This window comes from Globicephala melas, chromosome 1 (assembly GCF_963455315.2).
Source record: "Globicephala melas chromosome 1, mGloMel1.2, whole genome shotgun sequence".
NCBI lineage: Eukaryota > Metazoa > Chordata > Mammalia > Artiodactyla > Delphinidae > Globicephala > Globicephala melas.
The window spans coordinates 73,930,463-73,950,988 of NC_083314.1; the positions used below are offsets into that span (position 1 = coordinate 73,930,463).

The window sequence follows — 20,526 nt, forward strand, 5'->3', positions numbered from 1 at the left end:
TTCTTTGCCTTTGCTTTTAGACAATTTTATTATCATGTGTTTTGGAAAAGATTGTTTGGGGTTGAAGTTTTGGGTGACCTATTAGCTTTATGAACTGGATGTCCAAATCTCTCCCCAGATTTGGGATGTTCTCAGCCATTATTACTTTAAATGAGCTTTTTGCCCCATTCTCCCTTTCTTCTTTGGGGATTCCAATAATGAATAGATTATTTCTCTTAATGGTAGTTCATAGTTCACATAGCATTTCTTCACTCTTTTTCATTCTTTACTTCTTTATTCTCCTCTAATTAGATAATTTCAAAGGATGTGTCTTCTATACTTCACAGATTCTTCTGCTTGATCTAGTCGATTATTGATGCTCTCTGTTGTATTTATTTCATTTATTGTATTTTTCAACTCCAGGATTTTTGTTTGGTTCTTTTTAAAGATTTCTGTCTCTATGTTATATTTTGCATTTTGCTCATGTATTATTTTCCTGAATTCATTGAATTGTCTTTCTGTGTTGTCTTATAGTTCACTGAACTTCCTTAGAATAGTTATTTTGAATTTTTTACTGCATAAATCACAGATCCATATTTCTTTGGAGCTGGTTATTGAAAAAAATGATTGTATTCCTTTTGTAGTATTATATTTCCTTTATTTTTATATCTCTTGGGGTCTTGCATTGCTGTCTTCACATTTGAGGAAGCAGTCTCCTTCTCCAGTCTTTACTGGCTGACTTTGGGAGAAAAATACTTTCTGTCAGCCCGTTAGGAATTCTAAGGCTTTCTTAGAACTTTTCTATGGGTGCACCTGATCCACATTTCGTGTCTCTTGTAAGAGAATTCTTAAGCTTGTATGACTTCTCTTGATCTGTCAGGCCGGGTGCTGCCAGACTCCTTTTTGCTTTCTCTAGGGTGGTCCTGAATGCTTAAGTTGTGTCATTTCTCCCAAGTCCACAGAGCTGGTTCAGCTTTCTGTGTGTGCTCACTAGCCATCTTCAAAGAATGATTCTTGCAGCTATTGGGAACATACATAAAGAACCATTCCTACAGCAGGGGAATGTGTGAGTGAGGCCTGTGGAGTGCTATTGGTGCCTGTGGGCCAGTTGGAGAGATCTGCAGGTGAGGCATCCCCTGTGATTCACAGGCAGACATCCTGATGGATTCTGTGATGCAGTTAGTAGCACTCATGTCCCTCTGGTCCTCTCTGAGAGCCCTATCTGCCACTTTCCCAGTTGCTCCCCACCACTCAGTCACACAGCACACCTCAATATTCCCCTTCAATCTATCCAATATCTGAGTTTTTTGCTCTGAGAGTGTGTCAGAAATTCTCTGCTGGACTCCTGGATTTCCACAAGACTCTCTTGTTCTTTGATGATTGTCTAAACTGGTGGTCTTGGAGGAAAGACAGAAGAAAATTCTTATTCTGCTATGATGATAATGTCACTGTGGTCCAATTTCTTTCCTTATGAACTTTTACTTTCTAGTTCTTTTTGCTACAATCTGTGAGTTCATTTGTCCAGAAGGTTCAAAAGCAGAATTTAAGACTGATAGTTTAGATTTGCTCTCAATAGTTTTAATACTTTATTCCATGGTCTTCCTGCTTCTATTGTTGCCTTTGAGAAAATTTCCCTCAGTTTAATTGTTGTTTCTTTGTAGTTAATCTGTCTTTTCTCACTGGTTGCTTTTAAGTCTCTCTATCTTTGGTCTTATGTAGTTTCACTCTGCTGTGTCTAAATATGAATTTATTTTGCTTGAGATAAGTGTTTCTTAAACCTGAGGATTCATGGCTTTCTTCAAATTTAGAAAATACTTAATTATTATCTCTGTTATTATATTGCCTCATCATTGTTTTAATTCTATCCTTCAGAAATTCATATTAGAAGTTTTCTGGACCCTCTGACTTTGTTCTCATGACTCTTAATTAGTCTTCCAATTTTTCATTTCTTTATTAGCCCTGTTGCATTCTGGGCAATTTCTTAATCTCTATCTTTCAGTTTACTAATTGTTTCTTCAGCTATATCAGTTTAACCAATTTCTTTCTTATTTCAATGACTACATTTTTTTTTCTTTTCCGGTACGTGGACCTCTAACTGTTGTGGCCTCTCCCATTGCGGAGCACAGGCTCTGGACATGCAGGTTCAGCGGCCATGGCTCACAGGCTCAGCTGCTCCACGGCATGTGGGATTTTCCCAGACCGGGACACGAATCTGTGTCCCCTGCACCAGCAGGTGGACTCTCAACCACTGCGTCACCAGGGAAGCCCCCCCTTTTTTTTTTCTTCTCAGAGATATTAGTAGCAAAATTTTTAAAGCACGGTTTCTGAAGAGTTGTCTGGTTTTACATTTTGGTCTCACCATTTACTAGTCCTGCAGTTTGGGTCAACTTAATTAACCTTTGTGTGTTTTTCATGCTTAAAATTGGGATAGCAATTGTATCTAATATATGACGTTGTTTTGCTAATTATGTAAAATCATTTGTTTAAAATGCTTAAAAGTATACTTGGCACACATTAAGTTTTCAAAAATATTATTATTATAACTTTTCAAATTTGTCTTTTTATTATTTATAGTATTTTACTGTTATGTGCTTAATACAATTGATTCTTGAACAACATGGGTTTAAACTGCATGGGTCTACTTATATATCTTTTTTTTTTTAATACATGTACTACTACATGATTCATAATTGGTTGAATCTGCAGATGCAGAACTACAGATATGGAGGACCAACTGTAAAGTTATATATGGATTTTCGATTGCATGGAGAGTTGGAACCCTTAACACCTGTGTTATTCAAGAGTCAACTGTACTTTATTATTTTAACAACCTTAAAATAGTTTAAATACATTTAATATACTATAATTCTTAGATAGTTCTTCTGAAGTTTTAGGTATTTAAAGCCTGTATTTATTGTATATTTTGAATCTTGTTCTTCATAAGTTGATGAGTTTTGTGATTTTAGATTAAGAAGCTTTTTGTGCAGTGTAGGAATTCCATGTGACCTGGGTTTCTGACTGTGTCCCTCAAAAGCCATTTTGTATTTACTTCTTCTAAGCCCTGGGTGGTCACTGGCCCAGGACCAATTTTTATAATAATTCTTTATTTGGGATTTCCCAGGGCACACACAGGAGCATGGCACAGTCCTGGGCTTTGTTGTTTCAGAGGAAACTTTCTATTTTCCCCAAGCTTGTACAAACACAAGTTTACTTGGCATCTATCTGTGCTTGTGGGTAATTTTTTTTTCCTCACCAAACCACTCATTTATTAAAAAGAAAGTCTTGTGATGTTTTAGTTTCAAGTTTCTGCCTTTCGTAGGTCCAAAATTTTGTCTATTGATTCCACATAGACTTTAAGTGCAAAGCTCATACAAATTATTTAGTGTAGTATTTTATCTCCCACTCCTCCTAGGGGAACAGTAATGTAATTTACATGTTTAACACTCTGCTTTCACTTCCTTTTTTATCTGTAATAGGGGAATTTCCCTTCTTACCTATTTGGCTATGCATTTTAAAAATTATGTAAAATTTATGCATCCCTGAATGAATGTATGAATGCTTTTTCTGACTGGGAATTATACCTTTGTGAACTGGGAAAGAGTTGCTAGGAGAGCATGTTAGAAGAGTGAGCAAAAACCTAGACTCCCTGGGGAGATTGAAAGCCAGGGTATAATTTTGTGGTACTTGTTTATTTTCTGTCACCAACAACTGATGTTCAACTGCCAGGAAGATATGCACAGGAAGCTGCTCTGGGTGATGCTATTAAGGGTTGGTATAGTCAATGACCCATGGTCCACAGTTCTTTTTGGTAATTGTCCTTCCTCCATAGAAAGTCATATCCCGTCCACATTTCTGGAAACCCCACAAACATACAATTAAAACAGAAAATAGAAAGCTTCAGATTGAATTTTGTCTGATTCGTGGGGGCCCCTCTGCACCTGCCGTCCCCAGGGAGTCTAGGTCACTTACAGGGCCGTATTTTCACACATAGAGGGAGGATGGTTCCTTGTTGCAGATGCTGCTCAGATATCTGCCAGGAGACTCACTAAGTCTTCCTGTGCCTCTGTCTTCCCTCCTCTCCAAGACTAGGTTTACCTCTACTCCCCACCCCAGGAATAGCAATGCCTTCTTTAGAAGGGGTTTATAGAAACTTCTACTAATACTGAAGAAACTGGTACTCCTCATGAAGAAGAAAAATTTGAGTTTGGTAAAATTCCAGTCTCTAAAAACAATCACTATCTGAAACTTAAACTTCCTCCTGCCCTTCTCTAATTAAGCAAATATGGGGATACTTCTTTTAGAAACTGTGTCTCTGGAGCATCTCCATCTTTATATCTGCCAGGGAGGTGATAGAGAACAGCTTCCAGGCATTCTTTTTTTTTTTTTTTTTGCAGTACGCAGGCCTCTCACTGTCGTGGCCTCTCCCATTGTGGAGCACAGGCTCCGGACACGCAGGCTCAGCGGTCATGGCTCACAGGCCCAACTGCTCTGCGGCACGTGGGATCTTCCCCGACCGGGACACGAACCCATGTCCCCTGCATCAGCAGGCGGACTCTCAACCACTGTGCCACCAGGGAAGCCCCAGGCATTCTTACTCAGTCTGAATTCCATGTCATGCTGTTTGGCCTATGCAGGGCCCCAGTAGACTTCTAGAAATTAATTGATTGCATTGTAGAGAATCTGCTGGGCAGAAGGGTCTGGTTCTGCCTAAATAATGTCTAGGTGTTGTCTATTAAGACAAAATCAATATTTCCACTAGCCAATTCTGCTCCAGAAGGTCTCCAACAAACATTATCACCTCCAAAAGTATATATTTATTACCCTGGACATAAAATTCCTAGGTCAAGCCCCACTCAAGAGAGACATATGTTGTTCAAGATAATTACAGTAACTATTAAAATTACTGCTATAACTACTACCACACAATGATGATGACCATGACAATGACTACTTCTATGGCCATGTATGCAGCATATTTATATACATTATGACACTTATTCTGCCATAGTGACCTTGGAGCCCCAAGTTCAACCAGATATATTCAGAGATCTCTGAAGTTTACCAGCCTCATTTTTCTACCCTAACTGTCCTAGTAGTCAACTTCCTCAAATGGGAGATGTTATTTATTTTCTTCTGAATTGTATTTCATGAAGATTCTCTTCTTCTCTGTTTCAATCCTGGAATCCCCCATCTTGGCACTATGCTCTGTGTCCCATTCAAGACATTGAACAGAATTTGCAGAGACTGCTTTTGCTCTGCGTCCAAGATAGCATCCTTCTGCCTGCTGCTACCTGTGGAATCTCTAAGTCAAGAGTCTACATGGCTGTGCCAAGAGGTTTTTATATCTATGTGTAACTCTGCTTCCCTGTGGTACCTGTGACTCCATCTGACTGGTAGCTAAATATCTTTGCAGAGGGATAGTTTTATCTCTCACTTTGGTTAAACATATATACACACAATTTCACTTTTGTCATTACAGTCTTAAACGTTAAGTTACCTTTCCCTCCACTGAACCATTTAGCTTCCTAATCTCTGAATGTGATCCCTAGTTTGCTTCTCACTTTAGGTATGCTTCCAGTCTATGTCTATCCATATGTAAATGCCTACCATCTGTCAAATACAGAGCAGCACCCAGATGGAGCATGTCAATCATTTCAGAGGACTTGTTGTCACCACTGTGACCCATCAACCTCACTATGACAACACTTGTCTCTAACGACCCGTTATTTCTCTTTTCTACCTGCAACACTCACTTTCACACAAACTATGAATTCCACCCCACACCATTTGGTAATACCTTAGGAAATATTAACTTCCAACCTAACAGGATACATTTCCATAGAAGACATATTGGAATCAATGAAAGGTTGTGAATATTTTGAAAAATCTCCTCAGATGTTTATGAAAAACTTATACCTACCATGAACTCCTCCACCAACTTTTGGTTGCTTCTCTCTCTACTCTCTTCCCTAATTTGCTTCCATCCATCAGAATCCTATGACTTCCTGGCTGGCCAGGATGAGGAGGAATTTACAGGCCACCTAGGAACCTTTCCAGTAGGCAAGGACTTGAAGATCAGCTCTGGCCCCTCTTCTAAACATAAATAACCCATTTATGCAGAAAGTTAAAGTAGCATTGCTTGATATACTTTAAGGTTAGAAAGGTCAAAAAACCCAGGCCATTTTTTAAATGAATCTTTTAAAAATATATAAATAGCATATGTTTATTGTAGGAATACTAGAGAACACTAATAAGCAAAATGAGGAAAATAAAAATCACCTTTAATTACATTATTCAGATATAATTACAGTAAAGACTTGATGTTTATTGTCTCAGACATTTTTTTACTGGAGAGCAAGAGAGTGGTGTGCAGCAGATAAACTGCATTTAGTAGCCACTTTCCCCTTAGCAATATATCATGAGCATCTTTTATTGCTATTAAATATTCTTCTACAGAAGCATTTTAATGGCAGCTTGGTAATCCATACATAATTTATTTTCAAACTGCCTTTGTTAGGTGTTTTTAGCCTTTTCTTTTTACATGATTATAAAGCTTCATCACATCATATACATACATCAGCATTTCCCAAAGTAAAACTAAGTTTATAGTGAATGATACTGTTAAGTATTCACCTGAACAGATAACATTGAGTCTATGATTATTATTTCACTATCAGTCTCCAGGTTACAAACACCTGTGATTTTGTGATTTAAAGTTTCATGCAGCAAAAGGTCCAAAAAGGCAACTTGCATCTGCCTGGACAGGCTGATCTGAGCAGATTGTTCTGTATAACATTTCTGAGGACTACATACTATCAGAATGAGGGTGACAATAGGCTTTGACATGATGCATGCTTTGCAGGGTGTAGCCGTATTAAGACCAGCTCATGATATAAAAAGCAGTATGGATTAGGAATAGGGAAGGGGATAATGCAATGAGATAGAGCAAGTGCTTTGAATCTTAGTAAAAATCGCATTCTACGAAGTTAAAAATTGACTAAGGAAAAATTTCACCTAAGAAACCTGAGCCATTGCAACAATGGCTCTGTTATCTTAAGAAACATTGAGAGACGCTATATCATAGCAAGACATCAAAGTGTTTAAGAGTCAGACTATGGAACTGGACTGCCTAGGTTTGCCCAGTTGTTACTACTAGAAATTGACCATATTGGTCTTGATCAACTTACTTGCCTTTTCTGGTGCCTGTTTCCTCAATTGCGTAAAAGGGATAGTGCTGACTTCACAAGCTTACTGAGGGTATTAATGACTTTGTGGGCATAAAGCACTTTGAACTTATTCAACTTATTAACAGCCATATATAAGTGTTAGCTATCACCAGTGTCAAGATGTGGAATTTCTCTGGCATTGAGAGGATCGTCTTTAACTCTCTAGCACCTATGGAAAAGAAGATAGTGGTGAGACATTGAAGAGCTCTTCTACTTCCTTTTCTTGCTAATTGTGCAAGACTTACTTTAAAACGTAGTTTTCATTTCCTGAACATGGGACTCAACAGGTGGCTGAGGGAACATCTTCTCAAATAGCTAAACTAAGCCTTCACGCTCTTATGGTCATTACTAATCATCTTCAGTGAGTTAATATGAGTTAGAACTGAGGTGGAAGCAAGATGAGATCTCCAACTCTTGAAAGGTCTAAGGATTTATCAGAGCCCAGGGACCAGTAGAAATGCTCAGTTCTCTGCTTCCTGCTTAGATTTCATAGTCAAATACAAAACAGTTGCCCCAGGAAAATCACATTGCCATACATCCTAATTCTTAATGTTTAAGGCAGGCCACTTTACCATTTGTTGATCATGAATTGAATGAATGAATGAATCGGATTCTCTTAGATCTCAGAGAGTAATACGTTCTCATAAATAAAATTTTCTTAATTTCAATGCTTAATAGTCCTCCATGAAAAGTATTTAGATAGTTATCTACAAGATTTTGGCTTAAAAGATAAATTGAGACCCTTTGCTAATGTCCTTTTGCTTAATCATGGGCTATGAGGGAGAGGAAGTCTGCTGCTGAGAAACAAGATTCCTTTCGCTACATACAGTAGGCACTAAATAAATATTTGTTAATTGAGTAAAAGGACTCTCACATAAAATATGACTAGAGAAAACATCAGTTCAGGGTGGGTTCAACTCTCATAAACTCTCACTGGGTATGTTTCCTGATGAACTCTTTGTGACTTGAGACCGTGTTATCATGTAGCAGTGTGTCTACCCCTTGAAAAGCATGGGTGAGAAGGCAGTTGGTGGGGAAGAGGGGAAGCAAAATGAAATGGAGAGAATCACTAAACATCCAACATCCATGGGACTTGCTTCTGGCAATCCCTTTGGGGAAGAGAAGGTTTGCAATTTGCCTCATGATTGTAAAATTAATGAGGGTTAAAGCAACTATGCTCCAACAAAAATTAATTAAAAAAAAAAAAACGAATGCGGATTGGTTGTATGTTTGAGGGAGATTGAATTGTTGGTGATAATGGAGTAGGGGAATAGAAAAGGAGGGAAAGATGGAATGTTTTGAGCAATTTAGCAGAGTAATATAAATTTCTAAATTGTGATGCAAATGCTCCATGTTAACCTTGGATTTTTGATCCCCTCACAGCTCTGCTCAGTGAACAGGCAGGTGAGTCACACTTTGTGTTTGTTGGTTTTGATCTGTGGTATATCAGCCACCCAGCTACCACAAGGTCCTATAGAGATGGATGTAGAAAGACTGGAGAGATGTCTACATGTTACTGCTCCCCGGGCCAACCTGCTCCAGCATCACACAGTTTCTGCTCCCGACACTTCCTGTGGCATTTGGCTCTGGCTTTGCAGTGATATTTTTGGAGTTATTGCTTCTCTTATATGACTGACCTCTGCTTCCTGATACTACATATCCAAATTCTGGTAATCATGGTATAATTGAACAGTGATAGAAAGAATATTTTCATCTGAGATATAACCTAGTTCCTTACCTTGAGGTCAAAACCCTCAACTATAATCCTAAAATATAATGCAGATGTCACAGATAGAACATAGTCTGGTACCATAAATAAGTGACGAGACAAGGTAGAAACTAGAGAATCTGTGACCAATCTAAGAAGAGCAGCCCCAGGGGAGGATATTTGTCCTTGGCAATGATTTTTTTTTTTCACTATAATCAGTCAACTAAGAACTGAACCCTGGATTTAAACTCATTTCCACCTAATTGTATGTTGAATAAATGGACAAAAAATTTTGAAACATTTCAGTAGAAAGTTCTGAAAATTAAAGATACTGGATCTTGAGGGGACCTTCAAGATGGTGGAGGAGTGTGACATGGAGATCACCTTCCTCCCCACAGATACATCAGAAATACAGCTACATGTGGAACAACTCCTACAGAACACCTACTGAACGCTGGCAGAAGATCTCAGAATTTCCAAAAGGCCAGAAACTCTCCAACTATCTGGGTAGGGCAAAAGAAAAAAGGAAAAACCGAGACAAAAGAATAGGGATTGGACCTGCACCTCTGGGAGGGAGCTGTGAAGGAGGAAAAGTTTCCACATACTAGGAACCCCCTTCACTGGTGGAGACAGGGGGTGGGTGGATGGGAAGCTTCAGAGCCAAGGAGGAGAGTACAGCAACAGGGGTGCAGAGGGCAAAGCAGAGAGATTCCCACACAGAGGATTGGTGCCAACTAGCACTCACCAGCCTGAGAGGCTTCTCTGCTCACCTGCTGGGGTGGGTTGGCACTGCAAGCTGAGGCTCAGGCTTCAGAGGTCAGATCGCAGGGAGAGGACTGGGGTTGGCTGCATGAACACAGCCTGAAGGGGGCTAGTGCAACACAGCTAGCCGGAAGGGAGTCCAGGAAAAAGTCTGGAGCTGCCTAAGAGGCAAGAGACCATTGTTTCAGGATGCGTGAGGAGAGGGGATTCAGAGCACCGCCTAAACGAGCTCCAGAGATGGGCGTGAGCTGCAGCTAACAGCGTGGACACCAGAGATGGCCATGAAATGCTAAGGCTGCTGCTGCAGCCACCAACAAGCCTGTGTGCAAGCACAGGTCGTTATCCACACCTCCCCTCCCAGGAGCTTGTGCACACTCCCACTGCCAGGGTCCCGTGATCCAGGGACACTTCTCCGGGGAGAACATATGGCGTGCCTCAGGCTGTTGCAATGTCACACCAACCTCTGTTACCACAGGCTCGCCCAGCATTCTGTACCCCTCTCCCCCCAGCCTAAGAGAACCAGAACCCCCTAATCAGCTGCTACTTTAACCCTGTCCTGTCTGGGCAGGGAACTGATGCCAGAGGGTGACCTACATGCGGAGGCGGGGCCAGATCCAAAGCTGAACCCCAGGAGCTGTGCAAACAAAGAAGAGAAAGGGAAATTTCTCCCAGCAGCCTCAGGAGCTGCAGCTTAAATCTCCACAATCAACTTGATGTACTCTGCATCTCTGGAATACTTTAATAAACAACAAATCAACCCAAAATTGAGGTAGTGGACATTGGGAGCAACAGTAGACTTGGGGTTTGCTTTCTGCATCTAATTTGTTTCTGGTTTTATGTTTATCTTGGTTTAGTATTTAAAGCTTATTATCAATGGTAGATTTGTTTATTAATTTCGCTGCTCTCTTCCTTTCTTTTTATACATATATATTTTTTCCTTTTTCTCTTTTTCTGAGTGTGTGTGTATGCTTCTTTGTGTGATTTTGTCTGTATAGCTTTGCTTTTGCCATTTGTCCTAGGATTCTGTGTGACTGTTTTTTAATTGTTTTTTATTTTTAGTATAGTTTTTAGTGCATGTTATCATTGGTGGATTTGTTTTCTGGTTTCGGTGCTCTCTTCTTTCCTTTTTTAAATTACTGTTTTATTTTTAATATTATTTTTTATTTTAATAACTTTTTATTTTAATTAATTAATTTATTTATTTTCTTCTCCCTTTTCTTCTTAGCCATGTGGCTGACAGGGTCTTGGTGCTCCAGCCGGGTGTCAGTCCTGAACATCTGAGTGGGAGAGCCAAGTTCAGGACACTGGTCCACCAGGGCCCTCCCAGTCACACGTAGTATCAAATGGTGAAAGCTTTCCCAGAGATCTCCATCTCAATATAAAGACCCAGCTCCACTCAATGACCAGCAAACTACAGTGCTGGACACCCTATGCCAAACAACTAGCAAGACAGGAACACAACTCCACCCATTAGCAGAGAGGCTACATAAAATCATAATAAGTCCACAGACACCCCAAACCACACCACCAGACGAGGTCCTCCTCAACAGAAAGGCAATATCCAGCTTAATCCACCAAAACACAAGCACTACTCCCCTCCACCAGGAAACCTGCACAACCCACTGAACTAACCTTACCCACTGGGGGCAGACACCAAAAACAATGGGAACTATGAACCTGCAGCCTACAAAAAGGAGACCCCAAACACAGTAAGTTAAGCAAAATGAGAAGACAGAGAAACACACAACAGATGAAGGAGCAAGGTAAAAGCCCACCAGAACAAATGAAGAAGAAATAGGCAATCTACCTAAAAAAGAATTCAGATCAATGGTAGTAAAGATGATCCAAAATCTTGGAAATAGAATTGAGAAAATACAAGAAATGTTTAACAAGGACCTAGAAGAACTAAAGAGCAAACAAACTATGATGAAACCACAAAAAATGAAATTAAAAATTCTCTAGAAGGACTCAATAACAAAATAACTGAGGCAGAAGAACAGATAAATGACCTGGAAGATAAAATAGTGGAAATAACTACTGCAGAGCAGAATAAAAAAAAAGAATGAAGAGAATTGAAGACAGTCTCAGAGACTTCTGGGACAACATTAAACACACCAACATTTAAATTATAGGGATCTCAGAAGAAGAAGAGAGAAAGAAAGTAACTGAGAAAATATTTGAAGAGATTATAGTTAAAAACTTCCCTAATATGGGGAAGGAAATAGTTAATCAAGTCCAGGAAGCACAGGATAAATCCGTACAGGATAAATCCAAGGAGAAACAAGACACATATTAATCAAGCTATCAAAAATTAAATACAATGAAAAAATATTAAATGCAACAAGGGAAAAACAACAAATAACATACAAGGGAACCCCCATAGGGTTAAAAGCTGATCTTTCAGCAGAAACTCTGCAAACCAGAAGGGAGTGGCAGAACATATTTAAAGTGATGAAAGGGAAAAACGTACAGCCAAGATTACTCTACCCAGCAAGGATCTCATTCAGATTCGATGGAGAAATTAAAACCTTTACCAACAAGCAAAAGCTAAGAGAATTCAGCAACACCAAACCAGCTTTACAACAAATGCTAAAGGAGCTTCTCTAGACAAGAAACACGAGAGAAGGAAAAGACATACAGTAACAAACTGAAAACAATTAAGAATATGGTAATAGGAACATACATATCAATAATTACTTTATATGTAAATGGATTAAATGCTCCCAACAAAAGACACAGACTGGCTGAATGGATAAAAAAACAAGACCCATATATATACTGCCTACAAGAGATCGACTTCAGACCTAGGGATACATACAGACTGAAAGTGAGGGGATGGAAAAAGAAATTCCATGCAAATGGAAACCAAAAGAAAGCTGAAGTAGCAATTCTCATATCAGACAAAAGAGACTTTAAAGTAAAGACTATTACAAGAACAAAGACGGGCACTACATAATGATCAAGGGATCAATCCAATAAGAATATATAACGATTGTAAATATTTATGCACCCAACATAAGAGCACCTCAGTACACAAGGCAAATATTAACAGCCATAAAAGGGGAAATTGACAGTAACACAATCATAGTAGGGTACTTTAACACCCCACTTTCACCAATGGACAGATCATCCAAAATGAAAATAAATAAGGAAACACAAGCTCTAAATGATACATTAAACAAGATGGACTTAATTGATATTTATAGGACATTCCATCCAAAAACAACAGAATACACTTTCTTCTCAAGTGCTCATGGAACACTCTCCAGGATAGATCATATCTTGGGTCAAAATCAAGCCTTGGTAAATTTAAGAAAATTGAAATCATATCAAGTACCTTTTCTGACCATAACGCTATGAGACTAGATATAAATTACAGGAAAAAAATCTGTAAAAATACAAACACATGGAGGTTAAACAATACACTACTTAATAACCAAGAGATCACTGAAGAAATCAAACAGAAAATAAAAAAATATCTAGAAACAAATGACAATGAAAACACAATGACCCAAAACCTATAGGATGCAGCAAAAGCAGTCCTAAACGGGAACTTTATAGCAATACAATCCTACCTTAAGAAACAAGAAACATCTCAAAAAAAGCAACCTAACCTTACACCTAAAGCAATTAGAGAAAGAAGAACAAAAATACCCAAAAGTTAGCAGAAGGAAAAAAATCATAAAGATCAGATCAAAAATAAATGAAAAAGAAATGAAGGAAAAAATAGTAGCAAAGATCAATAAAACTAAAAGCTGCTTCTTTGAGAAGATAAACATAATTGATAAAGCATTAGCCAGACTCATCAAGAAAAAAAGGAAGACTCAAATCAATAAAATGAGAAATGAAAAAGGAGAAGTAACTGACACTGCAGAAATTCAAAGGATCATAAGAGATTACTACAAGCAACTATATGCCAATAAAATGGACAACCTGGAAGAAATGGACAAATTCTTAGAAAAGCACAACCTTCTAAGACTGAACCAGGAAGAAATAGAAAATATAAATAGACGAATGACAAGCACAGAAATTGAAACTATGATGAAAAATCTTCCAACAAACAAAGGCCCAGGACCAGATGGCTTCACAGGCGAATTCTACCAAACATTTAGAAAAGAGCTAACACCTATCCTTCTCAAACACTCCCAAAATATAGCAGAGGGAGGAGGACACCATCAGCCTGATACCAAAACCAGACAAAGATGTCACAAAAAAGGAAAACTACAGGCCAATATCACTGATGAACAAAAGTCCTCAACAAAATACAAGCAAACAAAATCCAACAGCACATTAAAAGATCATACACCATGATCAAGTGGGGTTTATCCCAGGAATGCAAGGATTCTTCAATATATGCAAATCAATCAATGTGATACACCATATTAACAAATTGAAGGAGAAAAACCATATGATCATCTCAATAGATGCAGACAAAGCTTTTGACAAAATTCAACACCGATTTATGATAAAAACCCTCCAGAAAGTAGGCATAGAGGGAACTTACCTCAACATAATAAAGGCCATATATGACAAACCCACAACCAACATCATTCTCAATGGTGAAAAACTGAAACCATTTCCACTAAGATCAGGAAAAAGACAAGGCTGCCCACGCTCACCACTATTACTCAGCATAATTTTGGAAGTTTTAGCCACAGCAATCAGAGAAAAAAAAGAAATATAAGGAATCCAAATCAGAAAAGAAGAAGTAAAACTGTCTCTCTTTGCAGATGACATGATACTATACATAGAGAATCCTAAAGATGCTACCAGAAAACTACTAGAGCTAATCAATGAATTTGGTAAAGTAGCAGGATACAAAATTAATGAACAGAAATCTCTTGCATTCCTATACAATAATGACAAAAAATCTGAAAGTGAAATTAAGGAAACACTCCTATTTACCATTGCAACAAAAAGAATAAATATCTGGGAATAAAACTACCTAAGGAGACAAAAGACCTGTATGAAGAAAACTGTAAGACACTGATGAAAGAAACTAAAGATGATACAAATAGATGGAGAGATATACCACGAACTTGGATTGGAAGAACTAACATTATGAAAATGACTATACTACCCAAGGCAATGTACAGATTCAGTGCAATCTCTGTCAAACTACCAATGGCATTTTTCACAGAACTAGAACAAAAAATTTCACAATTTGTATGGAAACACAGAAGACCCTGAATAACCAAAGTGATCTTGAGAAAGGAAAACAGAGCTGTAGCAATCAGGCTCCTGGACTTCAGATAATACTATAAATCTACAGTAATGAAGACAGTTTGGTACTGGCACAAAAACAGAAAGATAGATCAATGGAACAGGATAGAAAGCCCAGAGATAAACCCACACACATACGGTCACCTTATCTTTGATAAAGGAGGCAAGAATGTACAATGGAGAAAAGACAGCCTCTTCAATAAGTGGTGCTGGGAAAACTGGACAGGTACATGTAAAATTATGAAATTAGAACACTCCGTAACACCATACACAAAAATAAACTCAAAATGGATTAAAGACCTAAATGTAATGCCAGACACTGTAAAACTCTTAGAGGAAAACATAGGAAGAACACTCTTCAACATAAATCACAGCAAGATCTTTTTTGACCCACCTCCTAGAGAAATGGAAATAAAAACAAAAATAAACAAATGGGATCTAATGAAACTTACAAGCTTTTGCACAGCAAATCAAACCGTAAATAAGATGAAAAGACAACCCTCACTATGGGAGAAAATATTTGAAAATGAAGCAACTGATAAAGGATTAATCTCCAAAATATACAAGCAGCTCATGCTGCTCAATATCAAAAAAACAAACAACCCAATCCAAACATGGGCAGAAGACCTAAAGAGACATTTCTCCAAAGAAGATATACAGATTGCCATCAAACAAATGAAAGTATGCTCATCATCACTAATCATTAGAGAAATGCAAATGAAAACCACAATGAAGTATTACCTCAGAATGGCCATCATCAAAAAATCTACAAACCATGAATACTGGAGAGGGTGTGGGGAAAAGGGAACCCTCTTCCCCGTTGGTGGGAATGTAAATTGATACAGCCACTATGAAGAACAATATGGAGTTTCCTTAAAAAACTACAAATAGAACTACCATATAACCCAGCAAACCCACTACTGGGCATATACCCTGATCAAACCATAATTCAAATAGAGTAATGTACCACAATGTTCATTGCAGCTCTATTTACAATAGCCAGGAGATGGAAGCAACCTAAGTGTCCATCGACAGATGAATAGATAAAGAAGATGTGGCACATATGTACAATGGAATATTACTTAACCAAAAAAGGAAATGAGATTGAGTTATCTGTAGTGAGGTGGATGGGCCTAGAGAGTGTCATACAGAGTGAAGTAAGTCAGAAAGAGAAAAACAAATATCGTATGCTAACACATATGTATGGAATCTAAAAACAAAAAAAAACAACAAAAAAACAAGTTCTGAAGAGCCTAGGGGCAGGACAGGAATAAAGATGCAGATGTAGAGAATGGACTTGAGGGCACAGGGAGGGGGAAGGATAAACTGGGAGGAAGTGAGAGAGTGGCATGTACATATATATACTACCAAATGCAAAATAGATATCTAGTGGGAAGCAGTTCATAGTACAGGGAGATTAGCTCAGTGCTTTGAGTCCACTTAGAGGTGTGGAATAGTGAGTGTGGGAGGAAGACGCAAGAGGGGAGAGATATGGGGATATATGCTTATGTATAGCTGATTCACTTTGTTATACAGCAGAAAATAACACACTATTGTAAAGAAATTATACTCCAATAAAGATGTTAAAAGAAGATAAAAAACAAAGATACTAGATCTTATTCCAGTAACCAGCTTATTCCCGTTATCCAGGCCACTTGGTTGTTTCATCTAGCAAGCTCAGAAGAAGGAACAGAACATGATTTTACAATACAATGTGGTGCCGTTAAAGACTGGATGAAAGCATAAGGGGTGGGAAAGCAAAATGTTCACTGAGGACAAGGGTCCCCTATGTGAAGTCACCAATGGAGTGAGCTAAGAAGTAGGAGCTTTAGCAGAACACCCTGTATCCATGTAAAAAGTTATGTTTACCTTGACATTCCCTGTAATGGACTGAATGTTTTAGCCTGTTACCCATTCATATGTTAAAACCATATTCTCAATGTGATAGTATTTGGAGGTGGAAGCTTTGTGAGGTAATTAGATAATGAGGGTGGGCTCTTCATGAATGAGATTAGTGCCCTTATAAGAAGAGGCTGGAGAACTAGTTGGGTCTCTTCCTGCTGTATGAGAATACAAGTCAGCAGTCTGCAACCTGGAAAGGGGTCCTCACCAGAACTGGACAATGCTGGCACCCTGATCTTGGACTTTCAACCTCCAGAACTGTGAGAAATAAATTTGTGCTGTTGGTAAGCCCCCTAGTTTATGGCATTTTGTTAGAGCAGCCCAAGTTGAATAAGATATCTCCTCAGGAAAAATAAGATGCATCTCTGAGTGACTAAGGAATGGGTTGAAACTTCTATCTTGTCTAAAGATGAAGAGGTTACACCTGACACATCTCATTGCCTAAGAATAAGGGAGATGGTCAGACATTGGATTCTCTGCAGAAATGAAAAATCCTGTTCCCCCCTCCCCTCTCTTTCAGACTGGTTCACTGTCCTGGCTCCCTCTTCTGTCTTTGAATGAAACAGTGTAGTTCTGATATGCCAGAGAGAAAAGGCTTGGAAAATAAAGACAGTGACTTATTACAAAGATAGAAAAGCATTATTGCTTTTACAGATGAAGTCTCAAGCTTTCCTATCCAAAATGCATTTTGAGTGACAGTGGCAAATATTACTGTACTGTTACTGGAAGAAAACTCTAAAAACAGAAATAGTAAAGAGTAGTAAGGATTGAAGTCTTAAGTAAAACTGTCACTCCTGTGGGAGCTGGGGTGGATAGGAGACAGTGGTAGCAGAGCAGGTGGGTACTTCATAGGGGAAAGCTACCCATACATCAAACATGAACTGGAGTGCTTGTGGTTTGACCATGTAAGGGAGACATGGTACGTGGCATGTCTGGTTCTGAATGTCCTGTTTGCTGGAGTTGTTTCTCACCAGGTACTTTTCAGCAGGAACTGTAAATCTTACTGCTCTGAAAACTGTTGTGATCCTTCTCTCCAGAGCTGTTTCCATGTCCTGGGCTGACAGTCAGCTCTTCTGGGCCCATTGAGGAGGGCCCAGTGACCTTGATCTCTCTTGAAAGACCCATCCTTCTCCACAGAGCTCAGATGCCCAGCTCCAGTTTGCTTCTTCAGAGATAGCAGGACCCTGGGGTTAGGCTAGAGCAGCTCCCCAGAGCTCTAGTTCCCCACCATGTGGAGTGAAGACTCAGGGTCTTACTGGTGCCATGCAGAGACAGTGACTCACAGTGTCAGAAACTGGAGCCTCCAATCTTAAATTCACGGGCAGAATAAGTATCAGTGGGGCTGAGCATGGGGAAAAACATGAACACTGTAGCTTCAGCATGGATAGCTAGTCTTTTGTTTCTTTGTTCAACTTCTGTCCTTGTGGAAAGTAGGAGCTGGACTAGAGAAACTCTCCAAATTGCTCTTGGCATTTCATAAGAATAACAAATGGACTAAGCTCCTTATAATCTTTCTCTTCTTATTAAAGTAATATCATCAATCAAATCTTCATTGATCACCAACTGTGTGCATTGGCATTTAGTAGAGGGTTGGGAACTTTAAAAGACAAGGCTCCTGCTCTCCAAATGTCTCCACATGCTGGATTGCAACACATATGGGGCTAAAATGAAGAGTCAGAAGAGCAGAAATCAAAGTGAACTGGAGTGATCAGAGGAGAGGGTGACAATTTGTGTTGATCCTTGAAATTGGGAATAATGGAGGAATTTTTATTGACATTATTAGGAACAGTGCCTTTTTCAAGGTAGACTGATGCTACCAATGAACTTCTTAATTCTATGCAAAAGGTATGTGTCTGCACAGTGACTCATCCAAAAAAAATGTTTCTTCTCTCATGTAGTGGATGATTCATCATGATTCTTTAATGATTGCTATCCATGAAATTAGCCCAGATCTGGGTTAGGACCTGAAAGTATCTGTATCCACATTCTTCAAGGATAATTACCATGGATTCCTTACCATTGTATACTTGTAATATGTTACATAAGCAATACCCATATTCCCACTCCTTGTATTAGAGGCTGAAATAAGTCTACCTTCTGTTCCCAGAGTCTTTCATAGTCAGGGTTCTCATATGTCATCTTCTATTCAGCTAGAAGTCCTGGGCTCTAATGTAAGCTTAGATACCCAGGTCCCTGGGGGACAAGAGACTGAAGGAGGGGATCTCACCCTACTCTGCTCAGTGGCTGAGGGCACAGGAGACATCACATTTTCCTAGCACAGAGAGGCCACAGGAACAAGTCTGGGACAGAAGCCCAGCATTTCCTGTCAGCAGACCTGGAGATCCCAGCTGTGAAGGAGTACAATGCTGGCCAATATTACTATAGAGCTGACAATGGCCACAATCCCATCCAGAACAAGGTGGTGAATATTTCTGTGAGAAGTAAATTTCACTCCCATTCATCTCAGACAGAAATCCCCCAACCAAGAGCCAGGAGTCATGAGGAAATTCCAGGAGATCCTAGTGATCAGTGATGTGGAGAACCACCAACAACTTGAGGATGGGTTACCTTCACAAGTTCAACTGCTGACATCTTTTTTTTTCATAGCAGAAAACACAAAGGTGGTTAGGTTGGCATTAGAAGTAAATAAGATGAGAACGACAAATGATCATGTCTCTAGACAATTACCCAGAACTGATATTTCCCCAAATTTCTAAAGACACTTTGAAAAAACAACCTCTGATTGCTCTAATGGGGATACAGGAATGGAAGGAATACACAATGACCAAGAGCCAGGCCCAATGCTGAGATCCTGGTATGGGAATTCATGAGTCTAATGCAGCATCACAAATCCTCTCTGATAGCCCCTTTTGGGTCTGTTAGTTCCAACATCTTGTTCTGTCCTCACCCTCAGGGGTCCCAGGACCCAGGCTGTCATGGTGGATATGGTAGAGCTTTGCTGTGAGGCTTGGAGCTGCCCCTACATCCCCCACCCCAATCCTGTACCGGTTTTATCATGAGGACATCAACCTGGGTAGCAGCTCAGTGCCCTCTGGAGAAGGAGCATCCTTCAACCTCTCTCTAACTGCAGGGCATTCTGGAAGCTACTCCTGTGAGGCTGACAATGGCCTGGGGGCCCAGTTCTGTGAACTGGTGCCACTCTCCATCTCAGGTGGGTTGATGGTCTCTGGATACAGGAGTAGTATTATAGTCAATGGCTTTTTATTGGTACCATACTTGGGTTTCAGAAAATAGGTGGAGGTCGAGGTGATGTCTGCTCTATGGGGGGAGTTGGAGAAGGTGAGCTCCCTCAATGCCTGACTGCTTTTCTTCTCTCCACACTAACCTGAAAAGTACACACTATGCTTAAATTTACATGAATTTATATTTACTGTTTCTGCATAGTATTGGCAAGGATTCCAAGACCCATTACTGCTATAGATTGGATTTGAAAAAAAAAAGAGAGAAAAATGAAAACCTTCAAAAATCTGATCATTTATTTTCATGCTTCACAATTTTCTAAGGCTCCATGTAGTGGGCAATGTTGCCATATTACTAATTTTACAATTTGTCATTTTTCCCTGTGTGTAGTCACTTGAGACTAAAACCATTAGCACATTCCTCCATGCTTGACTTTTAAATAAAAAGTCCAATTATTAAATGTAATTTAATAATTTTCAATAGACAAAATTAGTTTATATGCAATGGAGTAAAATATAATTAAGA

The 20,526-nt window shown here is 39.2% G+C and overlaps 1 protein-coding gene across 1 annotated transcript in view; it reads right to left on the reverse strand.

Annotated features, from left to right (window-relative positions):
• The window catches only part of LOC138842599 (uncharacterized), a 120,606-nt gene extending 100,376 nt beyond the window's left edge, over window positions 1–20,230 (reverse strand). Inside the window, exons 1-3 of the mRNA XM_070045071.1 lie at window positions 20,193–20,230; window positions 19,924–20,079; window positions 14,180–14,216 (exon numbers count right to left, since the gene is read on the reverse strand). Of these exons, the coding sequence (XP_069901172.1) occupies window positions 14,180–14,216; window positions 19,924–20,079; window positions 20,193–20,230 (231 nt within the window). The remainder of the gene's footprint in view (window positions 1–14,179; window positions 14,217–19,923; window positions 20,080–20,192) is intronic.
• Between the last annotated feature and the right edge of the window lie 296 nt (window positions 20,231–20,526).